Source organism: Vulpes vulpes, chromosome 11 (assembly GCF_048418805.1).
Source record: "Vulpes vulpes isolate BD-2025 chromosome 11, VulVul3, whole genome shotgun sequence".
Taxonomy (NCBI): domain Eukaryota; kingdom Metazoa; phylum Chordata; class Mammalia; order Carnivora; family Canidae; genus Vulpes; species Vulpes vulpes.
Window position 1 is genome coordinate 96341893 of NC_132790.1, and position 17717 is coordinate 96359609.

At 39.5% G+C, this 17717-nt stretch overlaps 1 protein-coding gene across 8 annotated transcripts in view; it reads left to right on the forward strand.

The window, feature by feature from the left end:
- MED12L (mediator complex subunit 12L) overlaps positions 1 to 17717 on the forward strand; it is a 323809-nt gene that overhangs the window by 85972 nt on the left and 220120 nt on the right. For 5 of the 8 annotated variants that reach the window (XM_072727143.1, XM_072727142.1, XM_072727145.1 and 2 more), the window contains 5 exons: positions 8374 to 8505; positions 11138 to 11264; positions 12713 to 12927; positions 14222 to 14326; positions 15213 to 15389. In XM_072727143.1, coding sequence (XP_072583244.1) covers positions 8374 to 8505; positions 11138 to 11264; positions 12713 to 12927; positions 14222 to 14326; positions 15213 to 15389 — 756 coding nt within the window. The remainder of the gene's footprint in view (positions 1 to 8373; positions 8506 to 11137; positions 11265 to 12712; positions 12928 to 14221; positions 14327 to 15212; positions 15390 to 17717) is intronic. The other 3 variants (XM_072727148.1, XM_026015744.2, XM_072727149.1) reach the window with 1 other exon arrangement.

Below are 17717 nucleotides of genomic sequence, written 5' to 3' on the forward strand. Positions count from 1 at the left end.
ACAAAATTATTCTGCAGGATTTTCTTTTTCTCTCTGCTTAATATTGTCTATCGCTTTTTGCTTGTTTTCGTTCTAGTCATGATGCTCAGCTCTTTTATTCTAATAAAGTCTTCTAGTTTTCTAGGTTTTTCTGGTTCTCCAGTTGTAGTTGTTGTTGTTGTTGTTCTTCTTCCTTCCTTCCTTCCTTCCTTCCTTTATTTATTTATTCATTCATTCATTCATTCATTCATTCATGATAGAGAGAAGCAGAGACACAGGCAGAGGGAGAAGCAGGCTCCATGCGGGGAGCCCAACGTGGGACTCGATCCTGGGACTCCAGGATCACACCCTGGGCCAAAGGCAGGTGCTAAACCACCGAGCCACCCAGGGATCCCCTTCTCCAGTTCTCCTAGTTCTCTGGAGGAAGATAATGATTTTGCGTAAACTCTAGTAATGTTGCCATATCCTTTCAAGTATTTATTCCTCCTTCCCATTGGCTAAATCCTTCAGAATCATGCTAAATAGTGGGGTCAGCATCCCTGACTCATTAAATTAGGAATGAGAATACATCTAGTACTTCCCACTTAATCAGCTGTTAGACTGTCAGATACGTTTCCATAGTAAGTAAGTGCATCTGTGTTTTGGGGAAGGGGAATAAAATGTAAACTCCACCCACCATTGTCTGTCCTCAGTCTTACCTTGTTTTCGCTTTTGGTTTCACGTAACGCAGTATCGCTTTTACTCTGTGATTAAAAACACCGATTGAATCTACCGTGTGGTAGGCACTGTGGTAGATGCTGAAAATAAAACCATGAAAAAGACAGATCCTTGACTTCTACGAGTATCTGGCCTAGCAAGTATTAGAGGGGGAGCGAAGTCTGGTAATTCATTCTCTGCATACCCATCCCTTTGATTAGGAGTCTGACTTGTTCCTAGAGAGAGAGGAGTCGGGCTGGGACAGTGGGTGATAGTGGCTGGGTGGAGTGGGGCTTGGAAAGAGGCTTCCTGCTGTGTGTGTGAGCCACTTGAGGGGTTTTCCCATAGCCATGATGTTCCTCGTGCTTCCAGGGATCTTGATTCAGGGATGATGGGAGCAGCAGAAAGAATGGGCTTTGAAATTAGGTCTCCTAATTCTGCCACTTTAGGTCTCTGTGCCCTTGGCCGTCTTAACTGCTGAACCTCAGTCTTCTTATCTGTCAAATGGGGTAGCAACACCTGCTTCAGAGTTTGTTGTCAAGATTAGAGATGATATGTGTGAAACACCCAGTGCCTGCTCGATAAATATTTTCAACTATTACTTCTGATACTTCCTGCGGCCAGAAATTTGCAACTGTGAATATCATTGTTGCCAGGATGACATGTTTTAATTTATGCCGTGGCTAGAATTCAGATTCTCGACCCCCTGGTTTGGCCTTAATTTTATGTACCGTGGCTCAATTTCTCTCTCTCTGTCTCTTTCATCCTTCTGTGTCCCAGTTGCCTCCGTGTAGTTGTAGACTCGGGGTGCATGCTGCGGCCTGTTCACCAAATCTTGGTGTCTCTTACGACGTACCAATGTGAAAAGCTGCCTGTTACCGCTCCTGGACTCCAGCTCTCCTTTATAGTGTTTGAAATGGTAAAGGACTTTTCTTCAGTAGCTCTCAGGGGTGTTTCTCCACTTCCTAATAGATTATTTGAAACCAGTAGCTGGAGATCTAATAACCATGGGGCCCTGTTGTGAAAGATGCATGTTTCATGGAAGTAATATTCTGCACCAGAGAGCAGGATACGCTCATGTTGTGCGTCAGGAGTCGAGGGAGAAGAGCCCAGAGAAACTTGGAGCTCACACAAAGGCCGTTGTGTACTCGGGAAGGTGGGTCACGGTTACCTTCCCGACTTCTTCTGACACATAGTGTTGCTGTCCTTACTTAGTTCATTTCCCAAGATTTATCTTGTGGCAAGACTTTTTTATTGATTAGCTGAGTGATCCAGGACAGGCTCTTTAACATCTTTATGCCTTGGGTTCCTTAACTGTAAAATGACAGTGATAACCAGCTCGTATGTAGTAAAGATTAAAAGAAATAGCTCCTGAAACACATTTATCACAACGTCTGGCTGTACATTGAGCAGGTACTCAATATACGTTAATTATCTTGATTACTGCCTGTAAATTTGTCAGGATATCTTTATTAATGATTTTGAGGCCGATTATTAAGTCCATCCTAAGTTATTTTGTGTTTTAAATTTTCATTAGAAATGACTGGAAAGAGGGACACCTGGGTGGTTCAGAGTGTTAAGTGTCCAACTCTTGATTTCAGCTCAGTTCGTGATGTGAGGGTCCTGAGATTAAGCCCGGCAGTGAGGAGTCTGCTTGGGGTTCTCCCTCCGTCTCCCTCTGCGCCTTCCCCGCTTATGCGCGTGCACACACACACACATATGTGTGCATGCACTATCCCCCCCCACCCCATAAATCTTAAAAAAAAAAGAAAGAAATGACCGAAAAGACTTATATTTAGGGTCAGGAACTTTCAGTTCTTAATTTCTGTTGCATCTGTCTTGATCACTTACAAGTGCTGAGATTTCAGTAATGACTAGAATAAGCAATACATGTTGCAGAAAACCTAGTCAAAATTATTATTTTTTTTAAATTACTTATTTATTTATTTATTTATGTATTATAGTCACAGAGAGAGAGAGAGAGGCAGATACACAGGCAGAGGGAAAAGCAGGCTCCATGCACTGGGGGCCCGATGTGGGATTCGATCCCGGGTCTCCAGGATCGCGCCCTGGGCCAAAGGCAGGCGCCAAACCGCTGCGCCACCCAGGGATCCCCTAGTCAAAATTATTTTTGATTAGAATAGAAACAGTTTCATTGTGTCAGGGCTAGTCCTTTAGTATCCACAATGTTTTATGAGATGGAACACTGAACAGTGCACCTAATCAGTACCTGATAGGGTGATTTTTTTTTTTTTCCTTTCTTCTTGTGACCAAAGAATTACCTAAAGTCTTCACATTGTCTATCAAAGACCCCAGTGCAGAATGTAGCATTAAAGCTGAGAGGATGGCGTCCCTGAATCCCCGAAGAGAGGATGGCAGGCCGGCGGGGAGCCCACCTTGCCTGAGAGGAGTGAATGCTGTCTTAGGGGATGTGAGCCCTACTGGTAATCACTGTCATTGACTTCCTGTTTCCTTTGTTCATTGGCAGGCCTCTCCAGTCTGCCTTCCTTATTATACCTCTTTAATTAGATCCCAAAATTTCACCATTTGCAGAAAAATAGACATAAAAATAAAACCCAAAAATACCCAGAGTTCCACCACCAAAGACAAATTCTCTGGCCTGTGAACCACCCATAGAGCCCTTTCTCTGCCTGTGAGCTCACCCTGTTTTCTCTGATTTGCTCCATTATGTGCCTCCTTCAAATTTCAGAGGGAATCTGTCAGTTTCTGGGTCTAGAAAGGGGAGGAGGATTTTAGTGTCCTGTTTCCCTGATGACTCAAGCACTCCTGTCTTCTTACTTTAAGACAATTTCCTCGGGTTGTATTTCCAGAGATTGAATTATTGGAACGAATGATAGGAACATTTTTAAGACTCTTGTTAAATAGTGGGAATTACATCCAGAAGGAATCAGCAGGTTTTATTCCTACAAAATAGTATGTGAGACTCTATATCTAGCGCCTAGAAGAGGCCTTGGCACAGTAGGTGTTCGAGATACACTTACTGATTACTTAGTAAATGAATTAATGAAGCTTCTACCTATTTCATGGTACTCTTTTGCAATGTGGTATCATTAAGCTGTTCCCCCGGATTTTTACCTATATGTGGCCTTCCTTTATTTGCCACCAAACCAGTTAGTCCTGCTCTTCTAATTCCTTGAACTACACCCGTGTTTGCCACTTTTTATGTACTTGTTTAAAACTAGTTTGGAGTAATTTCCTATTGCTGCCATCGCAAGTTGTCAGAAATTTAGTGGCTTAAAACAACACAAATTTATTCTCTTGTAGTTCTGGAGGTTACCTGGGCTCTAATCCAAAGTGTCACTCGGGCTGCATTCTTAGGGAGTCATAGGGGCCACTCTTTCTCCGTGTTTCCCAGCTTCTAGAAGCCACCTGCATTCCTCAGCTTGTGTCCCCTTGCTCCCTCTCCAAAGCCACCAGCACAGCATCTTCCAGTCTCTCCCTGAGCTGGCGCCTGCTTCTCTTGTCACATCTCTTTGCCTCACAACTACCCCTGTGATTACATTGGTTCCATCCAATAAAGCCAGGATAATCCCCTCCCCCGCCCCCAATCTCCTGACCTTGAATACAGCCACAAAGTCCCTTTTGTCATTTCAGGTAATGTATTCACATGTCCTGGATTTACCATGTGGACATCTTGGGGGTTGGGGGGGGGTGTTATTCTGTCTCCCACATACTTGTTTCTCCTTTTGCTCATCTCTGTTTTGAAATTTAACTCATTCTTCAAGATTTTTCTCAAAAACCACTGTTTAAAAGGAAGCATCTAGTTGTTCTCTTCAGGATTCTCTCTCTCTGTTCCTGTTAACAATGTTGACTTTCTGAGACAATTTTCATTTCCTTTTTAATGCATCAAAATTATTGGTATATACGTATGTCTGTCACACTTGTCATCTCGTTGAAGACCGGGATTGTAGTTCATATCTTGAACTCCTAAATTGCCTCAAATTTTTGCCTTAAAGTTATAATATGTTAAAATCATATTTACTAAATTGCACATAAGTAATTATCGTTTTAAAGAAATGGAGCTGGGGTTTCTCTGTGTGTCAGTGGTTGAGCGTCTGCCTTTGGTTCAGGTCGTGATCCTGGGGGTCCTGGGATCGAGTCCCACATTGATTGGGCTTCTCCCTCTGCCTGTGTCTCTGCCTCTCTCTGTGTCTCTCATGAATAAATAAATAAAATCTTTTTTTAAAAAAATACAGAAATGGAGCTTAATATTCTTAGAAGTTTGTTTATAGGGTGAGAATGCACTTCAGTTTACATATTTGAAATTGTGATGTTCTGTTGACAGTTATTTGAATTAATTTGTAAGATAGCATCTGGCAGGCAAATGGAAGCAATCCTCTAATTTTACAAAAGTTGATTGATGCAGAGCAGGGAGGAAGGGGTACAAGGATCTGCATGTGGGGAGTGTGAGCCAGGGAGGTCTGTTTGTATGCTTGTTGAACATGTCTGGTTGGATATTCCCTGGAACGGGTACATAGAGCAAAATAGGCTGGATATCCTCATTTTTGATAGCAGAATCTAGAAGAGGACTCTTGGTAAAAATAGCTTAAAATGTGAATCAAAACTTAGTAGTAATTAGAGGTTGGAAGGGGAGTTTTCATTGGGAAATTATCTAGAAAAATACACTGAAACTATAAGAATATTTTATAATTAATAATTTTTCAGCTATAAAGAAGTAATGAAGTACATTATGACCCAAATACATAAATATGTAATTATTTGTTTTGCTGGGATTGTTTGCATTCAAGTTGGTATCATGTGACCTGATTTTTCCAGTATGATTCTCTGAGAAGTTAGTAATAAAACATCTTTAGTAATATCTTACTGTTTATTTTAAAATAGGCACAGAACCTATCTATTCCTCCATCCCCACTACTCCAGTCTCCTAAGGAAAGACTGGCATTATTTGACAGTCTCTCTGATACTCCAAAAAAAGAGTGGACTTTGCACTGTTTGAATCTGGCCAGGATTGGAAAATATTTATTGGTTGGAAATGGATTACAGGCATATAATTGATATGAATACAAGAAAATTCCTGTAATAAAATTCTATATTTTAAGAATGGAATGTTTCAGCAGCATTTTCCTTAGATTGTCTTAATTCACTTATTTTCTAATAATTACAAATTTAGACCATAGCTGTAGCAGGCAGACTGCAGGCCCTCTGTCTTCAAGTTATGATCTCAGATGTCGGTGAGATGGGATTGATGGATACTCATTCCCTATGAGATATGGAAGGTGCAGACAGGTGGGCTTATTACTTCTTCATCTGTGTTGTCAAAACCTCCTGTAACTTTTTTTTTAAGGTTTATTTATTTTTTGGTTTGTTTGCATAAGTAATCTCTATACACAACATGGGGCTTGACTTATGACCCCAGGATCAAGAGTCACATGCTCCTCTGACTGAGCCAGCCAGGCATGCCATGTCTCATAGCTTTATGATTTAGTTGTCTTTTCTGCTTTTCTTTCTAGAAGGTGAACTTTTAGAGAACAGGGGTCAGATCTTTTAAATTTTTGTTTCCTCAGTGTCTAGCATGGGTACTTAGTAAGTGCTTTTGGAAGTGAATGGACTCCTTCTTATGGCTTATTTTCTAGTACATTACCCCAAACCAGTGGTCCTCTCTGGATGTGTTTTAAAAAAAAAAGGGTTTTCCTTTATATGTGCTATTCTATGCCTCTCTACGTCAAGAGAAGCCTATTAAGCTGAGTGAGTCATTTATTCTTTTGTAGCCTTTTTTCATGTTGTTTTAATGATGTAGAATAAAATATAGAAGACTTTATAAATGTGGATATGATGCACATTACTAATTTATTAAAAACTGATGGTAGTATTTTCAGGGCAACTTTCTTTGTTCTCTACAATCTAAGTCTAAGCATGTGATGCTTCACTGAATTGACTTTTATATTTTTACTTTTCTCTGGATTTATTTGAATCCAGGCAAACATTCCTTCTAGTTCGCTTTCTTTTTTAAATGTTCTATTCAACCTTTGTATATTTTAATTGAATTATTTTTCTTAATTTAAATTAAGAGACCCAGAGATACTTTTGAGATCTGTCCTAGATAACATTTCTTTGTTATGAGTCAACATGTGTTCAGCCAGATTTTGGGTAGGATGACTAAGAATCTTGGAATAAAGTGATTTTCATGATCTAGATTATTTGCTAGTATGTGCAAGCTGATCAGGGATTCTTATCCTAGGATTCCTGGGTGTCTTCTCAGAGTCTGTGAACCTTCTTAAAAGTTGTCATAGATTTATGTGTATATATCTGCATTTTTTTCCTGGGAGTGTTTTTACAAGGATTATAATCACAATTGAGCTGTGGATTCTAAAAAGTTAGGGACTTCTCGAATAGCATATAAATACCAATACTGTGAATTATCCATATACAGTTGGACAGATATTAGAAACTTGTGATTGATGTTGCATTGGTTGGCTTGGTTACGTAAAAGGATGATTCCTCCTACAACTTACCTCCTCCTACCTGTCCCTAATTCATGTCACTTGGGTTCCTGTGATCTTTCTTTGACCCCTCTGATCCTCAGTCTGTGGTTCCCATTTCTAGGCCGTGGCAGCTACAGCTTATAGTTCTGATGGCAGAGCTGAGCCCTACATAGGCCCAGGATATATTGTCCTCTGTTAACTGTGTCTGCTTTTAATTTTTTTTTGTTTTTTGTTTTTTGTTTTTTTGATGCTTGGTTGCCATTTTTCATGTTTGTTGTTTCTAATGCAGTGAGTCTTTGGTCAGTATTCTAGCTTCCTCTCCAGTTCCCTTCAGTTTCCTGTTGGGCAACTTGATAACCTGGCAAGTTAAGATTAGGTAGTAAGCAAGGCTGGAGTGTGAGTGTGAGGGGGTCAACAGTGGGGTGAGGGCTTGGGATAGGTAACAGCTCTTCTGGATATTCAGTGGTCAGTTTCCCTTTCTCTTGGCTTTATCAACATCAGTTGAGTTCTGGAGGATCAGTGAGACTGAGTGATGATTCTATGTAAATGAAGGCATGTACAAAGGAGACTCTCATTCCCTTGAAATTGTCATAGATTGAGCTGTTCTAGTAAGTGATTTCCTCCTTGTTACTTCTAGTGTTACTCTTTATACTTCAATTAAAAAAAGATTAGGGAATACTTTCTAAAATAACTATAATAGGGGCACCTGGGTGGCTCAGTGGTTGAGCATCTGCCTTAGGCTCAGGGCATGATCCCGAGGTCCTGGGATCAAGCCGCGCATCCGGTTCTCTGCAGGGAGCCTGCTTCTCCCTCTGCCGGTGTCTGCCTCTCTCTCTGTGTCTCTTATGAATTAAAAAAAAGAAAAAAGGGATCCCTGGGTGGCGCAGCGGTTTGGCGCCTGCCTTTGGCCCGGGGCGCGATCCTGGAGACCCGGGATCGAATCCCACGTCGGGCTCCCGGTGCATGGAGCCTGCTTCTCCCTCTGCCTATGTCTCTGCTTCTCTCTCTCTCACTGTGTGCCTATCATAAATAAATAAAATTAAAAAAAAAATTAAAAAAAAAAGAAAAAAATCTTTAAAACATTAAATAAATAAAATAGCTATAATAGAATATAAGAAAGCTTAATTAATGAAAGCTTTAAAAGCTTTAAACATTACAACACTTGCTTCCTCTCATTGGGTGAATACTTCATTTGACATTTGACATGGCTGGTACCTATTTCTCTCGGTTGTAGGTCGCTCCCAATGATGAAGCTGTGGTGACGCTGCTGTGTGAATGGGCGGTGAGCTGCAAACGGTCAGGCAAGCACAGGGCCATGGCGGTGGCAAAACTCTTGGAGAAGAGGCAAGCGGAAATCGAGGCAGAGGTAGGTTCAGTTTTCTTTCTGCTGTCGAACACCATCATTTAAAAATAACTGTTTTGGAGAGGATTCTTTTTCCTTACTCATTATGCTACTTTTTTTTTCTTCTTTAAGGAAAAATGTACAAATTCACAGAAGGACGACATAAAAGATCGTTCTAAGTTGATGAAGCCAATAATTTATATTCTGGACTAATTTAAAATTGTATCTTTTAAAATAAAACTTTCACGTCTGATTTAGAACAAAGACCTCTCCTTATATGAGGTTGAAGCACATGCACATATATATGTTTTGTATTATATACATTTAATATGTACACACACACGGAAATGTATATAATATAAAACAACTTTTTGAATTTTAAAGCTACATAATTTTTAGTGGATGTGGAAGTATTTTCTTGAGGCAGTTCTGATTTTGAGATTACTAGTACCAATTTGTATTAGTTTTGAGATTGTGTACTGGCCCCAGATAGAGCATTTAAAGCCGTGGAAGTAGAGATCATAAAGGGAAAAAAAAAAAATCCAAAGCTAACTTGATAAACATTAGCTTTTGTTGGAGGGAAAATTTTTAAGTTAGCCTCCTTATCTGCCCATAAGATCCAGAGGGATGGCCAGGAGAAGGGGTGTGTGTAGTGTGACCGGCCCACCCTCACCCTCACTCAGGACCGCTGCAGGGCCCCCTCTTCTCTGCTCCCTTGCTCGTCTTTTGCTTTGCTCTTCACAGCACCCAGAGCAGTTTTTTCAGACTGGAAGCAGATCATGTTGTCCCCTTCCTCAGACCCCTGATGCCTCCTTGCTGTGTCCACAGAGTCTTGCATGGGCCTCCCTAGCCTGGCTTTCCCTCCTCATCTCATGTATTTCTCCCATGGGTCACAGTTGCAGCCACCTTGGCCCTCCTGTGCCTTCAGCACACCACACCAGCATCTGCCTTTGGGACCTTTGTCTTGCTGTTCTTTCTGGGTGTTTCTTTACATGGCCAGTTCCCTTCTGCCATTCTTATTTTAGGAAGTGTGTCTTTCTAGCATTTGTAGCTCAACATATGTCACCTCCTCAGGAAGATCCTCCATCACCCACCCTTCAGGCACTCTTTCTCACATCACTCTGTTTTACTTTCCTCATTGACTTATTGTTGACTGCCTGCCTACCACCCTCTGGAGCTTAAGCGTGACAACAGGGACCTCATCTACCCTGTTGAGTGTTGTCTTTGGCACCCAGAACAGTGCTCAGTGCATAGCTGATGCTCAGAAAATGTTGTATGAGTAGATGAGGACATAGCTGGTTCTCTCTTATTGAAAATAGTGTGTCCTGTGAAGCTCTTAAAAAATAAAATAGGAAGAACATGTCCATAGACCTCTCTTTCTCCCCTCCTGTTGGGAAAATACTGTTCACCAAATAAAAAGAATCACATTGTTCAGGTTGGGGCTTGAAGATACTGGGTTAAGTGAAGTGTGAAACACATGGCCCATATACAGTGTGTAGATTAGGAAAGGTGTTTCATTGCCCTTTTTTTTTTTCCTTTCTTCTATGAGTAGATAGATTATTCTACAGTGAATTGCGGTGATCAGACTTCAGTAACCAAAGTTGAATTTCTCAAATTTCGTTGTTGCTCCTTCTGGGTTGTCGTGTCTCATGGGCATCCCTTCCTCCAGTGTGCTCTAGGATGCATCCGCGGACCCACACACAGTCACTTTCAGAAGAGGCACATGTAGGTTATTTTGTAATTTTAATAGGTGTGAATGTGTCCACATCTAAAAAACTTATTCTCTCAGAGATGTTTAAGGTAATTGATTGCTGTCGAACATCACCATTTTCAAAATTTGACCTTCACAAAGAGAGGATGGATTAGGGAAATAATATCTTAATGTAGTAATTAATGTATTAGTATTAAAGAATAGATCATGAAAATGGGAAGGTCAAAAGGATATTAAGGATTCTGAGTGCTTTTGAATTGTTTTGTGGTCTTCTAGTAAGTTCTATCTTGAATGCAGAAGGTAAGCTTAGCTTCTCTAGATGTGTTTCATGAACTGTGCAGACTCCACAGGTTCTGAGAGATCTTAATTGGTGAGGTACGATGAGTGAAAGAATCTTATCAGAGGAATAATGTTAGCTTTCTCATTCAACACCACATTTCCCAGTGCTCCCTGCACATACATACATACACTCATCTCGTAAAAACAAACACACAAAATCAAACTCAGTAATAACATGCCCAAATATTTCTCAGGGGAAGTATATCCAGTTAAACAAGAGCTATTAAAAATTGAAGAGAAAAAAAAAGACAACCTCAAATTATTTTTATCAATTTTTGCATAGGGATAAGGAGTAGTTTGTTGTACTATGCTGTATATTCAGCGGCTAGTTATAACGTGTGGTGCAGAGTTTATAATTCACATGAATGGTGTTTTTCATGGATGTCCTTTGAAATCATTTGAATGGTTCTGGGATAGTTTCCCCTAACTTTCAGAAACTATGTGATTGATAGCATATGATGCATAGCCGAGAAGTACAGAAATCTCAATTAATTTTGCATGTTTTCCCAGAGAATTTAAATGTCCATAAATTACTAACAAATTCATGATCCACTGTGCCTTCATTGCCCCCTATAATTAACTGTGCTTGTTTATTTTTAATCTTAGAGATGTGGTGAATCAGAGGTATTAGATGAGAAGGAGTCCATTTCTTCAGCCTCTCTTGCTGGATCTAGTTTGCCTGTTTTCCAGAATGTTCTTCTAAGGTTTTTAGATACACAGGCCCCCTCCTTATGTAAGTAAAGTTCTTTGCTTCTACTAGATCTTAAATAAGATATTGGAGCTAATTTTCCTTCTTTGCTTCCTTACTTGCATCTTAATCAAAAGTTCCTGGCGCTGGATATAATGTACATTTTACTGAGCAAAATTTTGTTGCATGTTTTTAATGGAGATTTCAGTGCAATTCAAAGATCTGGTAACATTCAAAGACTTCAAAATTTCCAGAGTTTTAAAATTTTAGAATAAGCCGTCTCATTCTCTGCTATTTGATGGTCTAGTCTTCCCTTTCTAGATCTCTTACCGAAAGACAGGAGCTAAGGTCCTGTGATGTTTCACTATCTAATCACTGTTGTGATTAGGAATTTTCTCTTTTTGGACTGGTTTCAAAATTCTCATTTTCTAATTCCTGATAAGGGGGGAAAAATCAAAAGTAGTTTACAACCAGGTCCTTGATGCAAGGAAATGTGCAGGTGCTTGGCTTCTTGCCTCCACTATATGGGATATTCTTTGATCTCCCATTCTTTTGTCTTTTTCTAGTCGGGTTGTTTGTGGGGGAGTCGAGGGTTTGGGGATTATAAGCCCAATGGATTTATATTGTAAATTGACACTTAAAAAATCATTTAGGGGGTGCTTGGGTGGCTCGGTTGGGTGTCTGCTCTTGGCTCAGGTCATAATCCCAGGGTCTTGGAATCGAGGCTGTCATCAGGCTCCCTGCTCAGTGGGGAGTGTGCTTCTCTCTCCACCTGCCTGTGCTCGCTGTTACTCAAACAAATAAATAAAATCTAAAAAAGAAAAAAATTAAAATCATGTATGTGTAGTTAGTGGTCTTGATCTTATTCTCAGGCTTTCGTGTGATAAAGTACAGTAGGGAGGATCTTAGGGTAGAGAGTGCTAAAACAACAGAAAAATGGCATAAAGTGAAAAGTGATAGAAAGGGGAGAAAAATGAATGGAGGGGGCAGGAGGGACAGGTTTGTTGTGAAGAAGGAAGTAAAGCAGCAGGAAATAGTACTGCTTCTGATAACTCTGAGAAGGGCCTCGTTTGGGGTTGAATGATGCTCTTGGGTGAGGTTCCTTTAGTTACTTGATAGCTGTTCTGGGCTAGGGAGAGAGTAAGAGCTGGAGCCACACAGGTGGTTGGAAGGTAGGGAGCTGTAGCGAAACATGGAAGATGAAACAGGAAATTGCAGGGACAGAAGAGATCATAGAGAATAGAAAATAGATTGTCAGGAGTGGAAGTTAGCTACTCTAACTCCTCTTGTATTTCTGGAGGAGGAGAAGCCAACTTCCCTCGGAGCAGGGAACCCAATGTGGGGCTCAATCCCAGCACCCTGAGATCATCACCTGAGCTCAAAGCATACTTCAACTGACCGAGTCACCCAGGTGTCCCTTGTTAGGCCTTCTTATTTGGTGTTTTTTTTCTACTGGGTCAAGGGACCTGAAATCTTGATTTGTTTCTTGATAGCGGATCCAAACAGTGAATGTGAAAAGGTGGAATTTGTGAATCTGGTGCTGCTCTTTTGTGAGTTCATCCGACACGATGTCTTTTCTCATGATGCATACATGTGCACCCTCATATCTCGAGGAGACTTGTCAGTCACTGCCTCGACCCGACCGCGGTCCCCAGCAGGAGAAAATGTGGATGAACACTACCCAAAGGATCATGACATGAAAATGGAGGTATGGCCCTGGGAATGGTGCCCCAGCCTTGAAAACAACGCTCAGCTGGGAAGCCACTTTGAGAAGGATTATTTGGTGGTGGAAGGGTGATCGCATTCTAGTTGTTTACTCCTGTTACAGAACTTGTTCATCTCTATTTCTTACTTAGCAAAAAACATTTGGACAATAATTTATACACTCCAGAATATTCTTTTGGATACTCTAAAACTACTAATGAATATATTTGACAGTCCATAACTTTTTTTTTTTACTGGATAGGAATGACATGCTTCTGATTTTAGTATTTCTAATTTCCACTTTTTCTTTATTGTTGTGCCTTAAAATCAGCCTAGTTTTGGCCTAAAGTCCTGTTCTAAGGAACATCTTTTCCCCAATTCATTCATTGCTTCTGTTTTTCCTCCAAAATGGGAAATTCTGTTTTGATCATAACATAATATTTTCCTTCCAATTAATGAAAACTTAAATGTTATGGAATCACTCTTTTCAACAAATTATTTTATGCTGTATGACTTTATAATTTTCTGCCAATTTCTAGTGTTTTGGACATTGTTCCAGATACTTAAAGAAGTTTTCAAGGCAGAAAGCATGAAGGTGGGAAAGGGAAAGAGTAGAAAATGGTGAGAGATTGTGGCAGTTCCTTAAAATAAAGCCTCATACTGGTTCTGTAAGAGCCTAAGCATACACCATGATGATATTTTTTAAAACACTGGTTATCCTTGTAATTGAAAAATCTGACAATATTAATTGCATGTGTAGGTTCAGTTTGTGCTCTTAAGATTTGGTGATTAAATGGTGCAGGAATTAAAAATTAATTCTTTAATGTAAATACTGTTGTTTCCAAATTTGCCTACAGAAGAAGTCCTAAAAGGCTAAAAACTAAAGTTGCTTTACGTGTTTATGCTTTTTCTTTGTTTCTGTTGTTTCTTTTCTATTCTTGGATATCTTGGTATCTTCTTTTTTGGGCTTACTCTGAGATTTCTATAAGGAAAGATTGTAAGCGCGTGACTGGGAATGGTATAAAGGAGGGACATTTTGGCCAGTTCGTTTTTAATCAGGAATTTTGTGAGCTCTTTCTTTCAAGTATCATGGAAGTTAAATCTTACGAGGATAAAGAATGTGACTCAGCAAAGCAAGTGCATGTCTTAAAACTTCTTCTCTTTTTTGGGGGGAAATACAGATACTAGGGAGAGAAAAGACCTAGGGTGGTTTAAAACATCACTGTCATATTTTAGCTTCAATTTTTTAATGAACTACAAAATTTACAGTGTCACTTTCTTTCTCTGGCAATTATTAGGAACAGACTATCATGGCGCATATGGGCATTGACTCAGGAACTACTAATATTTTTGATGAAGTAGACAAGAATGACTTTAAAACTGACTTTGGTTCGGAATTTCCAGTAGGTTCAACTTTCAAATTCTTATTGAACTAATTAATCCCTCTTCCCTACCCTTATCCCAGCTTGTCTCCTCCATCCTACTGTTCCTTGCCCCGTGTACTGGAATGACTCGTGTACTTGTGATGTAAATGTGATCCTGCCATATTCCTTTCTGGGGAACAGTTATTCATCTTGTACAATTGTCTCATTTCAGTTCATCCAAGGTTTTGGTTGCATTGCCTCTTTTGTAAATTAGAACACTCCTGTCCTCCTAGTTGACTATCTGTGCCTCTTTTGTTCATTTTGAGACCATCATCTCTCAGGAATATATGAATAGAGTATTTTCATCATGACAGTCCATGTGGATTTGCTATGTAGGTGTTCAGTTTCTAAATAATAGCTCTCGTGACTCTGGACTTGTTACACTTTTTCTACTTTTTCTCAGTATAAGTATAGTATCTTCTTCCTTATGGATCTCAGTGAGGTGCTTTATAAAAAGCATACTGTTTGGGATACTGACTAAAACTTTTATATCTGTTACTCATTAGTTTTATTAATTATTTCTGTGTGTATGTTTTTGTAGGAAATGTAGCCCTATGAGGAAACACTTAACCTATGAGTCTGATGTTGTCTCTGGTCCTCTGGGAAGTATAACTTTGCACAATTCTTACATGTGTTTGGTTGTCATTTTCTCACCTTCAAAATGGGAGATGATAATGGTAGCTTCCTGCTGATCTGAATATGAGTTTTGTGGAAATTAACAAAATTACTTTGTATAGTTTCTAAGTGTTTAAGGAAAAGATAGTGTACGAGTGTCTTGTGTGTTTGAAGTTCTAGTATGTGGTACTGTGTTTTGGTGTTGCGCTCTTTCATTTACAATCTCTAACATTTGTTTTACATGACTTAGATTTTTTCTCCCATGCCTGGAGAGTCCTGTGAGAATGCCAACCCTTCCTTGGGCAGAAGAATGTCTGTTAATGGTGAGAAGTTGCTTAAGAGAGAAAAACCCAGGGAGCTAATTTTTCCATCTAATTATGACCTCCTGCGACACCTGCAGTATGCAACACATTTTCCCATACCTCTGGTAAGTCATTGCCTGGATCAGTTGACAATCTGATTCTTTCATTATGGGATCATTAACGGTCGACTGTTCTACTACTTACTTGCCTGAGTAATACATATGAAAGCAGGTGACTTTTTCACTTACTGCTTCTTTTGTTATAATTATGATCGTATAGCATATGTACAGTTGTAGTTCAAATTTGTGATGTGATACTACTGGCTAGCTAGATTTATTGGAATTTTCTAGGTGAGTATCCTTTTATCAAGAGCATTTGCAACTCATTTATGGAGTAGCTTTTATGTGCACTGTCTTGTGATAGGTACTTTTGGTATGAATGAGAATTTGGGGGCACAGGAAAGATGAATAAGATAGGAGGGAGACAAATATAAAATGGTATGCACTAAAATAAATGCAATAATTGAGTAAAAATCCAAGTGACCGCTGGAAGGTGGTGAATCATTCCTTTGACATTCCCGGTCTCTTCCACTCTCAATAAAAATTGGAGGGAAGAGAGAGCATCTGATTGAGAAATTGGTTAAGGCTTCATAGAGAAGGTTGTATATGACGTGGGCTTGGGATTTTAATTTGATGAATTTAAGAATTGACGAGCATATGAAAAATACTTACCAGGAAATTCAGTTTTTGACTCATAACCAGTGACATGCTTTTTACTAAAGGGAAAAAAAATTGGTTTTTGGGTATTAATGACAATTCGACCAAAATCTGTAAATGTGTTTATATTTTTAGGTTTACTATCCTTTTTTTCCTGGAATTTTAGGAGAAATTTTAATGAGCCATTTTTGGTTGTTGTTGTTGAACACATTATTATTACTTTAACAGCAGTATAATTGTAAGGTATGTATAAGTTCTGGATATCTTTGAGGAGTTTTGATCTGCAAACTAGATATTTTCTAAATTTTCAAGTTTTGTTATTTTGGAACTTTCAAAATCACTATACCCATGTGTTTTTTTTTTTTTTTTTTTTTTGTGTGTGTGTGTGTGTGTGTGTTTTCTTTTTTTTACAATTAAGAATCTTGCTTATCACTGGCTGAATACGTTTTTTAGCTTTACCTGTACATATCACTCATTTTCAACATAATGGAATAATCCCACTGTGTATTTTGGGCAACAGAAAGGGTGGTCTGATACATTAGAGATGTGTCCTGAAGAATTTATGGATGAACTATTATAATGTCTGGAATTAGTTTTAAAATAGTTGGAGTCAAAAGTAGGAGGAGGCGGGATTAATGCACCAGTGTTAATTTCCTGATTTTGGCAAATGTATCATGGTGGTGTGTAAGGCATTAACATTAGGGCAGACTGGATGGAAAGGTACATGGGAACTTTCTGTACTATCTGTGTACCTCTTCTGTAAATCCTAAAGTATTACAAAATAAAAAGTTAATTTAAATAAAAAGGAGAGGGGTAATAAAGCAAATATGGCAAAATGTTGAATATGGTTGGAATTGGTTGAGGATTCTGTGTTCCTCTCTTGGGTTAGCAGAGCTTTGCTGGGTACCCTCTTCCATATGTCTTCGTGTGCAGGGTGCCACCTGAGCATGGGCTTCTTTAGTCTGTGTTGTTTATGCAGTCCTGGGCTACATAGTCATTCCCAGCATGTGACATTCTGAAGACTGTCCCAACTCCTCAGAGGAAGGAGCATGAATGATTTCCAGGGATTAAGTCTCTTATGGTGGATTATGACTTAACTGTAAGGCGATCATAGGACAAGTGCTAGAAAATTGATGTTGTAGGATACAATTTTTTTTTTTTTTTTAAATCATGAGAGAGAGATAGAGAGAGAGAGGCAGAGGCACAGGCAGAGGGAGAAGCAGGCCTCATGCAGGGAGCCTGACGTGGGACTCGATCCTGGGTCTCCAGGATCATGCCCTGGGCCAGAGGCAGTGCTAAACTGCTGAGCCACCCAGGCTGCCCAGGTTACAATTTTTTAATAACCTTCTATCATCAGTTGTCCTAGGCCTCCCTTTACTGTGTCACTTAAAATAAAACATCGGTAAGGGGAAAATGAATGTATATACTAAAAAAACATGGACAATAGGAATGCTGTAGAGAGTCTGGTTCTCTTCCTTAATAAAAAGGCAAAATTTTACTAACTTATGCATGTGAGAAGATAAGAATATGACTTAAACCCAACCCCCCTGACTTCCAGTCTTGAAGATGTAGTAGCCCTACTGATGAAGACTAATGGGGAGAAGACTAATGGGGACTTGAACAAAAGATTCAGGAAAAGAAACTAGTAGTTTCACATATGCTCATATGAATCCTATCTTGATCTGCCAGTCAGTAAAAACATGTTAGACCATCAGCAAGCACAGGGTCTAGTGTGCC